Source organism: Taudactylus pleione, unplaced genomic scaffold, assembly GCF_031769625.1.
Source record: "Taudactylus pleione unplaced genomic scaffold, aTauple2 ptg000819l, whole genome shotgun sequence".
Taxonomy (NCBI): domain Eukaryota; kingdom Metazoa; phylum Chordata; class Amphibia; order Anura; family Myobatrachidae; genus Taudactylus; species Taudactylus pleione.
The window spans coordinates 500,688-516,865 of NW_028285221.1; the positions used below are offsets into that span (position 1 = coordinate 500,688).

Consider the following 16,178-nt stretch of genomic DNA (forward strand, 5'->3'; position numbering starts at 1 on the left):
GAAACCTATATACGTGTTTTTTTTCATTGCTGTTATTATGGGGTAATAGGTATTGAGGAAAGAGACAGCTGTCAGGGACATGACAGGAGGAGGAAATAGGCGGGCGCAACAGCGCTCACACATAATACCGATATTAATAATTACCATGTAGCTCATTGTGTCACAACCTCCCCTTCAGTGCAGGGCGTATCTATAATGGGTGCAGGACGTATCTATAATGGGTGCAGGGCGTGTCTATAATGGGTGCAGGGCGTGTCTATAATGGGTGCAGGGCGTGTCTATAATTGGTGCAGGGTGTATCTATAATGGGTACAGGGGTACCTGGGTCCCCTCTCTATAGTCTCACATTAACGGTAGCAACGCTGTGTAAATCGCCTGGAAAATGGGCATTTTTCTCAGTGTTTTGCACTTGTGCAGGAGGGAAATTGCCAGGAAAATGGCTGCCGTGCCATTTCCCCAATGACCTGTGCATGCACAGTAGACTATGGCGCAGACTAATGCCCAGAGTCTATTGCTGCACCCGGTGTGCAGCTGGTCACGGGGAAGCGAGGAGGGGGCCCGTGTGCAGTCTCCGTCTCTTAATACGCCCTTGCTTTAGTATGAAGAAAAGATGTAATGCGGTATAATATATACATATTACATATGGTGCCACTTTCACCTAGGAAAGACAACAAGCATCAAATAATAGGTCAAACTTATTTATTTAGTGATTTATTATGTTCTCAGGCAATATGTGTACAAATGTACAATAGTCTCCTATGCTCAGGCTTTTCTTTGTATCTTCTTCAGATTTAGGTGAACACCATTCACAGAGCGCAGGACTATCTGGGGAAGTTTCAGGGGCTCATTGTCAGGATCTGGACTCAGCGCAAATCTCAGCAATGTCAGAGCGAGGACGACTTTCATCTCATTCATAGCAAAGTTCTGTCCAATGCAGTTCCTGGGAAGTAGGATATAAAGGTTACACTCTATTCTATGTAATTACTCTATACATTATTTCCCCAGTCACATAGCACTGGTCAGTTACACAGCGTGCAGGCAGCCATTTTGTGTGCTCAGCCTATGGTCATGAGAGTGCAGCCTAGCGTTTCATTAGGAACAGATTTGCTAATGATCTCCTTCCAATCCCATATATGTGCATATCTTCCCAGTGTTCAATTTCCATTACGAGTGCACTCACATTGCTGCATGCCTGAGATCCCTCAAAGAGGAACATTCCCACTTCTATCGGAATAGTAGGGGGGTATGTTGTGTACGATGTCGGGGGATGGGGAATAACAAAATGGCTTCCACCACTTTGTGTGTAGGTGTTTAAATATTGCATTATCCAGAAGACTCCTACACTGATGCACGAAAAGACAAATATGTGAAGATTTATAGTTAAATCACTAGAAAGATGTAAGTAATCAAAATTCTACAGGGTGCAAGTTAAAAGTTAAGTGCCAGTAATAGGGCTCATGATAAAATGTAGGCAAGATTCATAGGTAATGGAATAATTGCCTGTTTAATAACACAAGTTGGAGAGTAGCTGTGTAGAAGGAGTTATACCTGGATCTGTCTGAGAAGGGATGGAAGGTGTAGGCATGTCTCACAGGTAATGGAAAAAGTGCCTATATAATAACACATGCTGTATGTTGGAGAGTAGCTGTGTAGAACTAGTTATACCTGGATCTGGCTGAGAAGGGAAGGAAGGTGTAGGTGTGTCTTACAGGTAATGGAATAACTGCCTATATAATAACACACATGTTGGAGAGTAGCTGTGTAGAAGGTGTTATACCTGGATCCGGCTGAGAAGGGAAGGAAGGTGTAGGCATGTCTCACAGGTACTGGAATAAGTGCCTATATAATAACACATATGTTGGAGAGTAGCTGTGTAGAAGGAGTTATACCTGGATCCGGCTGAGAAGGGAAGGAAGCTTTAGGCATGTCTCACAGGTAAAGGAATAAGTGCCTATATAATAACACATATGTAGGAGAGTAGCTGTGTAGAAGGAGTTATACCTGGATCCGGCTGAGAAGGGAAGGAAGCTGTAGGCATGTCTCACAGGTAATGGGATAAGTGCCTATATATTAACACACATGTTGGAGAGAAGCTGTGTAGAAGGAGTTATACCTGGATCCGGCTGAGAAGGGAAGGAAGCTGTAGGCATGTCTCACAGGTAATTGAATAAGTGCCTATATAATAACACATATGTTGGAGAGTAGCTGTGTAGAAGGAGTTATACCTGGATCTGGCTGAGAAGGGACGGAAGGTGTAGGCATGTGTCACAGGTAATGGAATAAGTGCCTATATAATAACACATATGTTGGAGAGTAGCTGTGTAGAAGGAGTTATACCTGGATCCGGCTGAGAAGGGAAGGAAGGTGTAGGTGTATCTCACAGGTAATGGAATAAGTGTCTATATAATAACATATGTAGGAGAGTAGCTGTGTAGAAGGAGTTATACCTAGATCTGGCTGAGAAGGGAAGGAAGGTGTAGGTGTATCTCACAGGTAATGGAATAAGTGCCTATATAATAACACATATGTTGGAGAGTAGCTGTGTAGAAGGAGTTATACCTGGATCCGGCTGAGAAGGGAAGGAAGGTGTAGGTGTATCTCACAGGTAATGGAATAAGTGCCTATATAATAACATATGTAGGAGAGTAGCTGTGTAGAAGGAGTTATACCTGGATCCGGCTGAGAAGGGAAGGAAGGTGTAGGTGTATCTCACAGGTAATGGAATAAGTGCCTATATAATAACACATATGTTTGAGAGTAGCTGTGTAGAAGGAGTTATACCTGGATCCGGCTGAGAAGGGAAGGAAGCTGTAGGCATGTCTCACAGGTAATAGAATAAGTGCCTATATAATAACACATATGTTGGAGAGTAGCTGTGTAGAACTAGTTATACCTGGATCTGGCTGAGAAGGGAAGAAAGGTGTAGGTGTGTCTCACAGGTAATGGAATAAGTGCCTATATAATAACACATATGTTGGAGAGTAGCTGTGTAGAAGGAGTTATACCTGGATCCGGCTGAGAAGGGAAGGAAGCTGTAGGCATGTCTCACAGGTAATGGGATAAGTGCCTATATAATAACACATATGTTGGAGAGTAGCTGTGTAGAAGGAGTTATACCTGGATCTGGCTGAGAAGGGAAGGAAGGTATAGGAGTGTCTCACAGGTAATGGAATAAGTGCCTATATAATAACACATATGTTGGAGAGTAGCTGTGTAGAAGGAGTTATACCTGGATCTGGCTGAGAAGGGACGGAAGGTGTAGGCATGTCTCACAGGTAATGGAGTAAGTGCCTATATAATAACACATATGTTGGAGAGTAGCTGTGTAGAAGGAGTTACACCTGGATCTGGCTGAGAAGGGAAGGAAGGTGTAGGAATGTCTCACAGGTAATGGAATAAGTGCCTATATAATAACACACATGTTGGAGAGTAGCTGTGTAGAAGGAGTTATACCTGGATCCGGCTGAGAAGGGAAGGAAGCTTAGGCATGTCTCACAGGTAATGGAATAAGTGCCTATATAATAACACATATGTAAGAGAGTAGCTGTGTAGAAGGAGTTATACCTGGATAAGGCTGAGAAGGGAAGGAAGGTGTAGGTGTATCTCACAGGTAATGGAATAAGTGTCTATATAATAACATATGTAGGAGAGTAGCTGTGTAGAAGGAGTTATACCTGGATCCGGCTGAGAAGGGATAGGAAGGTGTAGGTGTGTCTCATAGGTAATGGAATAAGTGCCTATATAATAACACATATGTTGGAGAGTAGCTGTGTAGAAGGAGTTACACCTGGATCTGGCTGAGAAGGGAAGAAAGGTGTAGGTGTGTCTCACAGGTAATGGAATAAGTGCCTATATAATAACACATATGTTGGAGAGTAGCTGTGTAGAAGGAGTTACACCTGGATCTGGCTGAGAAGGGAAGAAAGGTGTAGGTGTGTCTCACAGGTAATGGAATAAGTGCCTATATAATAACACATATGTTGGAGAGTAGCTGTGTAGAAGGAGTTATACCTGGATCCGGCTGAGAAGGGAAGGAAGGTGTAGGCATGTATCATAGGTAATGGAATAAGTGCCTATATAATAACAAATATGTTGGAGAGTAGCTGTGTAGAAGGAGTTATACCTGGATCCAGCGAAGAAGGGAAGGAAGCTTTAGGCATGTCTCACAGGTAATGGAATAAGTGCCTATATAATAACACATATGTAAGAGAGTAGCTGTGTAGAAGGAGTTATACCTGGATCCGGCTGAGAAGGGAAGGAAGGTGTAGGCATGTATCATAGGTAATGGAATAAGTGCCTATATAATAACACATGTAGGAGAGTAGCTGTGTAGAAGGAGTTATACCTGGATCCAGCTGAGAAGGGAAGGATGGTGTAGGTGTGTCTCACAGGTAATGGAATAAGTGCCTATATAATAACACATATGTTGGAGAGTAGCTGTGTAGAAGGAGTTATACCTGGATCCGGCTGAGAAGGGAAGGAAGGTGTAGGCATGTATCACAGGTAATAGAATAAGTGCCTATATAATAACACATATGTTGGAGAGTAGCTGTGTAGAAGGAGATATACCTGGATCCGGCTGAGAAGGGAAGGAAGGTGTAGGCATGTATCATAGGTAATGGAATAAATGCCTATATAATAACACATATGTTGGAGAGTAGCTATGTAGAAGGAGTTATACCTGGATCCGGCTGAGAAGGGAAGGAAGCTGTAGGCGTGTCTCACAGGTAATGGAATAAGTGCCTATATAATAACACATATGTTGGAGAGTAGCTGTGTAGAAGGAGTTATACCTGGATCCGGCTGAGAATCGAAGGAAGGTGTAGGCATGTATCACAGGTAATAGAATAAGTGCCTATATAATAACACATATGTTGGAGAGTAGCTGTGTAGAAGGAGTTACACCTGGATCTGGCTGAGAAGGGAAGGAAGGTGTAGGAATGTCTCACAGGTAATGGAATAAGTGCCTATATAATAACACACATGTTGGAGAGTAGCTGTGTAGAAGGAGTTATACCTGGATCCGGCTGAGAAGGGAAGGAAGCTTTAGGCATGTCTCACAGGTAATGGAATAAGTGCCTATATAATAACACATATGTAAGAGAGTAGCTGTGTTGAAGGAGTTATACCTGGATCCGGCTGAGAAGGGAAGGAAGGTGTAGGCATGTGTCACAGGTAATGGAATAAGTGCCTATATAATAACACATATGTTGGAGAGTAGCTGTGTAGAAGGAGTTATACCTGGATCCGGCTGAGAAGGGAAGGAAGGTGTAGGCATGTCTCACAGGTAATGGAATAAGTGCCTATATAATAACACACATGTTGGAGAGTAGCTGTGTAGAAGGAGTTATACCTGGATCCGGCTGAGAAGGGAAGGAAGCTGTAGGCATGTCTCACAGGTAATGGAATAAGGGCCTATATAATAACACATATGTAGGAGAGTTGCTGTGTAGAAGGAGTTATACCTGGATCCGGCTGAGAAGGGAAGGAAGGTGTAGGTGTGTCTCACAGGTAATGGAATAAGTGCCTATATAATAACATATGTTGGAGAGTAGCTGTGTAGAAGGAGTTATATCTGGATCCGGCTGAGAAGGGAAGGAAGGTGTAGGCATGTCTCACAGGTAATGGAATAAGTGCCTATATAATAACACATATGTTGGAGAGTAGCTGTGTAGAAGGAGATATACCTGGATCCGGCTGAGAAGGGAAGGAAGGTGTAGGCATGTATCATAGGTAATGGAATAAATGCCTATATAATAACACATATGTTGGAGAGTAGCTATGTAGAAGGAGTTATACCTGGATCCGGCTGAGAAGGGAAGGAAGCTGTAGGCGTGTCTCACAGGTAATGGAATAAGTGCCTATATAATAACACATATGTTGGAGAGTAGCTGTGTAGAAGGAGTTATACCTGGATCCGGCTGAGAAGGGAAGGAAGGTGTAGGCGTGTCTCACAGGTAATGGAATAAGTGCCTATATAATAACAAATATGTTGGAGAGTAGCTGTGTAGAAGGAGTTATACCTGGATCCGGCTAAGAAGGGAAGGAAGCTGTAGGCATGTCTCACAGGTAATGGAATAAGTGCCTAAATAATAACACATATGTAGGAGAGTAACTGTGTAGAAGGAGTTATATCTGGATCCGGCTGAGAAGGGAAGGAAGGTGTAGGCATGTATCAGAGGTAATAGAATAAGTGCCTATATAATAACAAATATGTTGGAGAGTAGCTGTGTAGAAGGAGATATACCTGGATCCGGCTGAGAAGGGAAGGAAGGTGTAGGCGTGTCTCACAGGTAATGGAATAAGTACCTATATAATAACACACATGTTGGAGTGTAGCTGTGTGGAAGGAGTTATACCTGGATCCGGCTGAGAAGGGAAGGAAGGTGTAGGCATGTCTCACAGGTAATGGAATAAGTGCCTATATAATAACACATATGTTGGAGAGTAGCTGTGTAGAAGGAGTTATACCTGGATCCGGCTGAGAAGGGATGGAAGCTGTAGGCATGTCTCACAGGTAATGGAATAAGTGCCTATATAATAACACATATGTTGGAGAGTAGCTGTGTAGAAGGAGTTATACCTGGATCCGGCTGAGAATCGAAGGAAGGTGTAGGCATGTATCACAGGTAATAGAATAAGTGCCTATATAATAACACATATGTTGGAGAGTAGCTGTGTAGAAGGAGTTATACCTGGATCCGGCTGAGAAGGGAAGGAAGGTGTAGGTGTATCTCACAGGTAATGGAATAAGTGTCTATATAATAACATATGTAGGAGAGTAGCTGTGTAGAAGGAGTTATACCTGGATCCGGCTGAGAAGGGATAGGAAGGTGTAGGTGTGTCTCACAGGTAATGGAATAAGTGCCTATATAATAACACATATGTTGGAGAGTAGCTGTGTAGAAGGAGTTACACCTGGATCTGGCTGAGAAGGGAAGAAAGGTGTAGGTGTGTCTCACAGGTAATGGAATAAGTGCCTATATAATAACACATATGTTGGAGAGTAGCTGTGTAGAAGGAGTTACACCTGGATCTGGCTGAGAAGGGAAGAAAGGTGTAGGTGTGTCTCACAGGTAATGGAATAAGTGCCTATATAATAACACATATGTTGGAGAGTAGCTGTGTAGAAGGAGTTATACCTGGATCCGGCTGAGAAGGGAAGGAAGGTGTAGGCATGTCTCACAGGTAATGGGATAAGTGCCTATATAATAACACATATGTTGGAGAGTAGCTGTGTAGAAGGAGTTATACCTTGATCCGGCTGAGAAGGGAAGGAAGGTGTAGGCATGTATCATAGGTAATGGAATAAGTGCCTATATAATAACAAATATGTTGGAGAGTAGCTGTGTAGAAGGAGTTATACCTGGATCCGGCGAAGAAAGGATGGAAGCTTTAGGCATGTCTCACATGTAATGGAATAAGTGCCTATATAATAACACATATGTAAGAGAGTAGCTGTGTAGAAGGAGTTATACCTGGATCCGGCTGAGAAGGGAAGGAAGGTGTAGGCATGTATCATAGGTAATGGAATAAGTGCCTATATAATAACACATGTAGGAGAGTAGCTGTGTAGAAGGAGTTATACCTGGATCCAGCTGAGAAGGGAAGGATGGTGTAGGTGTGTCTCACAGGTAATGGAATAAGTGCCTATATAATAACACATATGTTGGAGAGTAGCTGTGTAGAAGGAGTTATACCTGGATCCGGCTGAGAAGGGAAGGAAGGTGTAGGCATGTATCACAGGTAAAAGAATAAGTGCCTATATAATAACACATATGTTGGAGAGTAGCTGTGTAGAAGGAGATATACCTGGATCCGGCTGAGAAGGGAAGGAAGGTGTAGGCATGTATCATAGGTAATGGAATAAATGCCTATATAATAACACATATGTTGGAGAGTAGCTATGTAGAAGGAGTTATACCTGGATCCGGCTGAGAAGGGAAGGAAGCTGTAGGCGTGTCTCACAGGTAATGGAATAAGTGCCTATATAATAACACATATGTTGGAGAGTAGCTGTGTAGAAGGAGTTATACCTGGATCCGGCTGAGAATCGAAGGAAGGTGTAGGCATGTATCACAGGTAATAGAATAAGTGCCTATATAATAACACATATGTTGGAGAGTAGCTGTGTAGAAGGAGTTACACCTGGATCTGGCTGAGAAGGGAAGGAAGGTGTAGGAATGTCTCACAGGTAATGGAATAAGTGCCTATATAATAACACACATGTTGGAGAGTAGCTGTGTAGAAGGAGTTATACCTGGATCCGGCTGAGAAGGGAAGGAAGCTTTAGGCATGTCTCACAGGTAATGGAATAAGTGCCTATATAATAACACATATGTAAGAGAGTAGCTGTGTAGAAGGAGTTATACCTGGATCCGGCTGAGAAGGGAAGGAAGGTGTAGGCATGTGTCACAGGTAATGGAATAAGTGCCTATATAATAACACATATGTTGGAGAGTAGCTGTGTAGAAGGAGTTATACCTGGATCCGGCTGAGAAGGGAAGGAAGGTGTAGGCATGTCTCACAGGTAATGGAATAAGTGCCTATATAATAACACACATGTTGGAGAGTAGCTGTGTAGAAGGAGTTATACCTGGATCCGGCTGAGAAGGGAAGGAAGCTGTAGGCATGTCTCACAGGTAATGGAATAAGGGCCTATATAATAACACATATGTAGGAGAGTTGCTGTGTAGAAGGAGTTATACCTGGATCCGGCTGAGAAGGGAAGGAAGGTGTAGGTGTGTCTCACAGGTAATGGAATAAGTGCCTATATAATAACATATGTTGGAGAGTAGCTGTGTAGAAGGAGTTATACCTGGATCTGGCTGAGAAGGGAAGGAAGCTGTAGGCCTGTCTCACAGGTAATGGAATAAGTGCCTATATAATAACACATATGTTGGAGAGTAGCTGTGTAGAAGGAGTTATACCTGGATCCGGCTGAGAAGGGAAGGAAGGTGTAGGTGCATCTCACAGGTAATGGAATAAGTGTCTATATAATAACATATGTAGGAGAGTAGCTGTGTAGAAGGAGTTATACCTGGATCTGGCTGAGAAGGGAAGGCAGCTGTAGGCATGTCTCACAGGTAATGGAATAAGTGCATATATAATAACACATATGTTGGAGAGTAGCTGTGTTGAAGGAGTTATACCTGGATCCGGCTGAGAAGGGAAGGAAGCTGTAGGCATGTCTCACAGGTAATGGAATAAGTGCCTATATAATAACACATATGTTGGAGAGTAGCTGTGTAGAAGGAGTTATACCTGGATCCGGCTGAGAAGGGAAGGAAGGTGTAGGCATGTATCATAGGTAATGGAATAAGTGCCTATATAATAACAAATATGTTGGAGAGTAGCTGTGTAGAAGGAGTTATACCTGGATCCGGCTGAGAAGGGAAGGAAGCTGTAGGCATGTCTCACAGGTAATGGAATAAGTGCCTATATAATAACACATATGTTGGAGAGTAGCTATGTAGAAGGAGTTATATCTGGATCCGGCTGAGAAGGGAAGGAAGGTGTAGGCATGTCTCACAGGTAATGGAATAAGTGCCTATATAATAACACATATGTTGGAGAGTAGCTGTGTAGAAGGAGATATACCTGGATCCGGCTGAGAAGGGAAGGAAGGTGTAGGCATGTATCATAGGTAATGGAATAAATGCCTATATAATAACACATATGTTGGAGAGTAGCTATGTAGAAGGAGTTATACCTGGATCCGGCTGAGAAGGGAAGGAAGCTGTAGGCGTGTCTCACAGGTAATGGAATAAGTGCCTATATAATAACACACATGTTGGAGAGTAGCTGTGTAGAAGGAGTTATACCTGGATCCGGCTGAGAAGGGAAGGAAGGTGTAGGCGTGTCTCACAGGTAATGGAATAAGTGCCTATATAATAACAAATATGTTGGAGAGTAGCTGTGTAGAAGGAGTTATACCTGGATCCGGCTGAGAAGGGAAGGAAGCTGTAGGCATGTCTCACAGGTAATGGAATAAGTGCCTAAATAATAACACATATGTAGGAGAGTAACTGTGTAGAAGGAGTTATATCTGGATCCGGCTGAGAAGGGAAGGAAGGTGTAGGCATGTATCAGAGGTAATAGAATAAGTGCCTATATAATAACACATATGTTGGAGAGTAGCTGTGTAGAAGGAGATATACCTGGATCCAGCTGAGAAGGGAAGGAAGGTGTAGGCGTGTCTCACAGGTAATGGAATAAGTACCTATATAATAACACACATGTTGGAGTGTAGCTGTGTGGAAGGAGTTATACCTGGATCCGGCTGAGAAGGGAAGGAAGGTGTAGGCATGTCTCACAGGTAATGGAATAAGTGCCTATATAATAACACATATGTTGGAGAGTAGCTGTGTAGAAGGAGTTATACCTGGATCCGGCTGAGAAGGGATGGAAGCTGTAGGCATGTCTCACAGGTAATGGAATAAGTGCCTATATAATAACACATATGTTGGAGAGTAGCTGTGTAGAAGGAGTTATACCTGGATCCGGCTGAGAATCGAAGGAAGGTGTAGGCATGTATCACAGGTAATAGAATAAGTGCCTATATAATAACACATATGTTGGAGAGTAGCTGTGTAGAAGGAGTTACACCTGGATCAGGCTGATAAGGGAAGGAAGGTGTAGGAATGTCTCACAGGTAATGGAATAAGTGCCTATATAATAACACACATGTTGGAGAGTAGCTGTGTAGAAGGAGTTATACCTGGATCTGGCTGAGAAGGGAAGGAAGCTTTAGGCAAGTGTCACAGGTAATGGAATAAGTGCCTTTATAATAACACATATGTAAGAGAGTAGCTGTGTAGAAGGAGTTATACCTGGATCCGGCTGAGAAGGGAAGGAAGGTGTAGGCATGTGTCACAGGTAATGGAATAAGTGCCTATATAATAACACATATGTTGGAGAGTAGCTGTGTAGAAGGAGTTATACCTGGATCCGGCTGAGAAGGGAAGGAAGGTGTAGGCATGTCTCACAGGTAATGGAATAAGTGCCTATATAATAACACACATGTTGGAGAGTAGCTGTGTAGAAGGAGTTATACCTGGATCCGGCTGAGAAGGGAAGGAAGCTGTAGGCATGTCTCACAGGTAATGGAATAAGGGCCTATATAATAACACATATGTAGGAGAGTTGCTGTGTAGAAGGAGTTATACCTGGATCCGGCTGAGAAGGGAAGGAAGGTGTAGGTGTGTCTCACAGGTAATGGAATAAGTGCCCATATAATAACATATGTTGGAGAGTAGCTGTGTAGAAGGAGTTATACCTGGATCTGGCTGAGAAGGGAAAGAAGCTGTAGGCCTGTCTCACAGGTAATGGAATAAGTGCCTATATAATAACACATATGTTGGAGAGTAGCTGTGTAGAAGGAGTTATACCTGGATCCGGCTGAGAAGGGAAGGAAGGTGTAGGTGTATCTCACAGGTAATGGAATAAGTGTCTATATAATAACATATGTAGGAGAGTAGCTGTGTAGAAGGAGTTATACCTGGATCTGGCTGAGAAGGGAAGGCAGCTGTAGGCATGTCTCACAGGTAATGGAATAAGTGCCTATATAATAACACATATGTTGGAGAGTAGCTGTGTTGAAGGAGTTATACCTGGATCCGGCTGAGAAGGGAAGGAAGCTGTAGGCATGTCTCACAGGTAATGGAATAAGTGCCTATATAATAACACATATGTTGGAGAGTAGCTGTGTAGAAGGAGTTATACCTGGATCCGGCTAAGAAGGGAAGGAAGCTGTAGGCATGTCTCACAGGTAATGGAATAAGTGCCTATATAATAACACATATGTTGGAGAGTAGCTGTGTAGAAGGAGTTATATCTGGATCCGGCTGAGAAGGGAAGGACGGTGTAGGCATGTATCACAGGTAATAGAATAAGTGCCTATATAATAACACATATGTTGGAGAGTAGCTGTGTAGAAGGAGATATACCTGGATCCGGCTGAGAAGAGAAGGAAGGTGTAGGCATGTATCATAGGTAATGGAATAAATGCCTATATAATAACACATATGTTGGAGAGTAGCTATGTAGAAGGAGTTATACCTGGATCCGGCTGAGAAGGGAAGGAAGCTGTAGGCGTGTCTCACAGGTAATGGAATAAGTGCCTATATAATAACACATATGTTGGAGAGTAGCTGTGTAGAAGGAGTTATACCTGGATCCGGCTGAGAAGGGAAGGAAGGTGTAGGCGTGTCTCACTGGTAATGGAATAAGTGCCTATATAATAACACATATGTTGGAGAGTAGCTGTGAAGAAGGAGTTATACCTGGATCCGGCTGAGAAGGGAAGGAAGGTGTAGCCATGTATCATAGGTAATGGAATAAGTGCCTATATAATAACACATATGGAGAGTAGCTGTGTAGAAGGAGCTATACCTCGATCCGGCTGAGAACGGAAGGAAGGTGTAGGTGTGTCTCACAGGTAATGGAATAAGTGCCTATATAATAACACATATGTTGGAGAGTAGCTGTGGAGAAGGAGTTATACCTTTATCCAGCTGAGAAGTGAAGGAAGGTGTAGGCATGAATCATAGGCAGTGGAATAAGTGCCTATATATAATAACACAAATGTTGGAGAGTAGCTGTGTAGAAGGAGTTATACCTGGATCCGGCTGAGAAGGGAAGGAAGCTGTAGGCATGTCTCACAGGTAATGGAATAAGTGCCTATATAATAACACATATGTAGGAGAGTAGCTGTGTAGAAGGAGTTATACTTGGATCCGGCTGAGAAGGGAAGGAAGCTGTAGGCATGTCTCACAGGTAATGGAATAAGTGCCTATATAATAACACATATGTTGGAGAGTAGCTGTGTAGAAGGAGTTATACCTGGATCTGGCTGAGAAGGGATGGAAGCTGTAGTCATGTCTCAAAGGTAATGGAATAAGTGCCTATATAATAACACATATGTTGGAGAGTAGCTGTGTAGAAGGAGTTATATCTGGATCCGGCTGAGAAGGGAAGGAAGGTGTAGGCATGTATCATAGGTAATGGAATAAGTGCCTATATAATAACACATATGTTGGAGAGTAGCTGTGTAGAAGGAGTTATATCTGGAACCGGCTGAGAAGGGAAGGAAGGTGTAGGCATGTATCATAGGTAATAAAATAAGGGCCTATATAATAACACATATGTTGGAGAGTAGCTGTGTAGAAAGAGTTATACCTGGATCCAGCTAAGAAGGGAAGGAAGCTGTAGGCATGTCTCACAGGTAATGGAATAAGTGCCTATATAATAACACACATGTTGGAGAGTAGCAGTGTAGAAGGAGTTATACCTGGATCCGGCTGAGAAGGGAAGGAAGGTGTAGGCATGTCTCACAGGTAATGGAATAAGTGCCTGTATAATAACACATATGTTGGAGAGTAGCTGTGTAGAAGGAGCTATTCCTGGATCCGGCTGAGAAGGGAAGGAAGCTGTAGGCGTGTCTCACAGGTAATGGAATAAGTGCCTATATAATAACACATATGTTGGAGAATAGCTGTGTAGAAGGAGTTACACCTGGATCTGGCTGAGAAGGGAAGGAAGGTGTAGGCATGTATCATAGGTAATGGAATAAGTGCCTATATAATAACACATATGTTGGAGAGTAGCTGTGTAGAAGGAGTTATACCTGGATCCGGCTGAGAAGGGAAGGAAGGTGTAGGCATTTATCATAGGTAATGGAATAAGTGCCTATATAATAACACATATGTTGGAAAGTAGTTGTGTTGAAGGAGCTATACCTGGATCTGGCTGAGAAGGGAAGGAAGCTGTAGGCGTGTCTCACAGGTAATGGAATAAGTGCCTATATAATAACACATATGTTGGAGAGTAGCTGTGTAGAAGGAGTTATACCTGGATCCGGCTGAGAAGGGAAGTAAGGTGTAGGCATGTATCATAGGTAGTGGAATAAGTGCCTATATATAATAACACATATATTGGAGAGTAGCTGTGTAGAAGGAGTTATACCTGGATCCGGCTGGGAAGGGAAGAAAGGTGTAGGCGTGTCTTACAGGTAATGGAATAAGTGCCTATATAATAACACATATGTTGGAGAGTAGCTGTGTAGAAGGAGTTATACCTGGATCTGTCTGAGAAGGGAAGGAAGCTGTAGGCATGTCTCACAGGTAATGGAATAAGTGCCTATATAATAACACATATGTTGGAGAGTAGCTGTGTAGAAGGAGCTATACCTGGATCTGGCTGAGAAGAGAAAGAAGGTGTAGGCATGTCACGGGTAATGGAATAAGTGCCTATATAATAACATATATGTTGGAGAGTAGCTGTGTAGAAGGAGTTATACCTGGATCCGGCTGAGAAGGGAAGGAAGGTATAGGCTTGTCTCACAGGTAATGGAATAAGTGCCTATATATTAACATATATGTTGGAGAGTAGCTGTGTAGAAGGAGTTATACCTGGATCCGGCTGAGAAGAGAAGGAAGGTGTAGGCATGTCTCACAGGTAATGGAATAAGTGCCTATATATAATAACACATATATTGGAGAGTAGCTGTGTAGAAGGAGTTATACCTGGATCCGGCTGAGAACGGAATGAAGCTGTAGGCATGTATCATAGGTAATGGAATAAGTGCCTATATAATAACACATATGTTGGAGAGTAGCTGTGTAGAAGGAGTTATTCCTGGATCTGTCTGAGAAGGGAAGGAAGCTGTAGGCATGTCTCACAGGTAATGGAATAAGTGCCTATATAATAACACATATGTTGGAGAGTAGCTGTGTAGAAGGAGCTATACCTGGATCTGGCTGAGAAGAGAAAGAAGGTGTAGGCATGTCACGGGTAATGGAATAAGTGCCTATATAATAACATATATGTTGGAGAGTAGCTGTGTAGAAGCAGTTATACCTGGATCCGGCTGAGAAGGGAAGGAAGGTATAGGCATGTCTCGCAGGTAATGGAATAAGTGCCTCTATATTAACATATATGTTGGAGAGTAGCTGTGTAGAAGGAGTTATACCTGGATCCGGCTGAGAAGAGAAGGAAGGTGTAGGCATGTCTCACAGGTAATGGAATAAGTGCCTATATAATAACACATATGTTGGAGAGTAGCTGTGTAGAAGGAGTTATACCTGGATCCGGCTGAGAAGAGAAGGAAGGTGTAGGCGTATCTCACAGGTAATGGAATAAGTGCCTATATAATAACACATATGTTGGAGAGTAGCTGTGTAGAAGGAGTTATACCTGGATCCGGCTGAGAAGAGAAGGAAGCTGTAGGCATGTCTCACAGGTAATGGAATAAGTGCCTATATATAATAACAGATATATTGGAGAGTAGCTGTGTAGAAGGAGTTATACCTGGATCCGGCTGAGAAGGGAAGGAAGGTGTAGGCGTGTCTCACAGGTAATGGAATAAGTGCCTATATAATAACACATATGTTGGAGAGTAGCTGTGAAGAAGGAGTTATACCTGGATCCGGCTGAGAAGGGAAGGAAGGTGTAGGCATGTATCATAGGTAATGGAATAAGTGCCTATATAATAACACATATGGAGAGTAGCTGTGTAGAAGGAGCTATACCTCGATCCGGCTGAGAACGGAAGGAAGGTGTAGGTGTGTCTCACAGGTAATGGAATAAGTGCCTATATAATAACACATATGTTGGAGAGTAGCTGTGGAGAAGGAGTTATACCTTTATCCAGCTGAGAAGTGAAGGAAGGTGTAGGCATGAATCATAGGCAGTGGAATAAGTGCCTATATATAATAACACAAATGTTGGAGAGTAGCTGTGTAGAAGGAGTTATACCTGGATCCGGCTGAGAAGGGAAGGAAGCTGTAGGCATGTCTCACAGGTAATGGAATAAGTGCCTATATAATAACACATATGTAGGAGAGTAGCTGTGTAGAAGGAGTTATACTTGGATCCGGCTGAGAAGGGAAGGAAGCTGTAGGCATGTCTCACAGGTAATGGAATAAGTGCCTATATAATAACACATATGTTGGAGAGTAGCTGTGTAGAAGGAGTTATACCTGGATCTGGCTGAGAAGGGATGGAAGCTGTAGTCATGTCTCAAAGGTAATGGAATAAGTGCCTATATAATAACACATATGTTGGAGAGTAGCTGTGTAGAAGGAGTTATATCTGGATCCGGCTGAGAAGGGAAGGAAGGTGTAGGCATGTATCATAGGTAATGGAATAAGTGCCTATATAATAACACATATGTTGGA

At 42.8% G+C, this 16,178-nt stretch overlaps 1 protein-coding gene across 1 annotated transcript in view; it reads right to left on the reverse strand.

The window, feature by feature from the left end:
• Positions 1-694: 694 nt before the first annotated feature.
• Positions 695-16,178, reverse strand: part of LOC148474690 (cytochrome P450 4B1-like) — a 200,924-nt gene continuing 185,440 nt past the window's right edge. Inside the window, exon 12 of the mRNA XM_088458233.1 lies at positions 695-940. Coding sequence (XP_088314359.1) covers positions 763-940 — 178 coding nt within the window. The 3' untranslated portion in view covers positions 695-762. The remainder of the gene's footprint in view (positions 941-16,178) is intronic.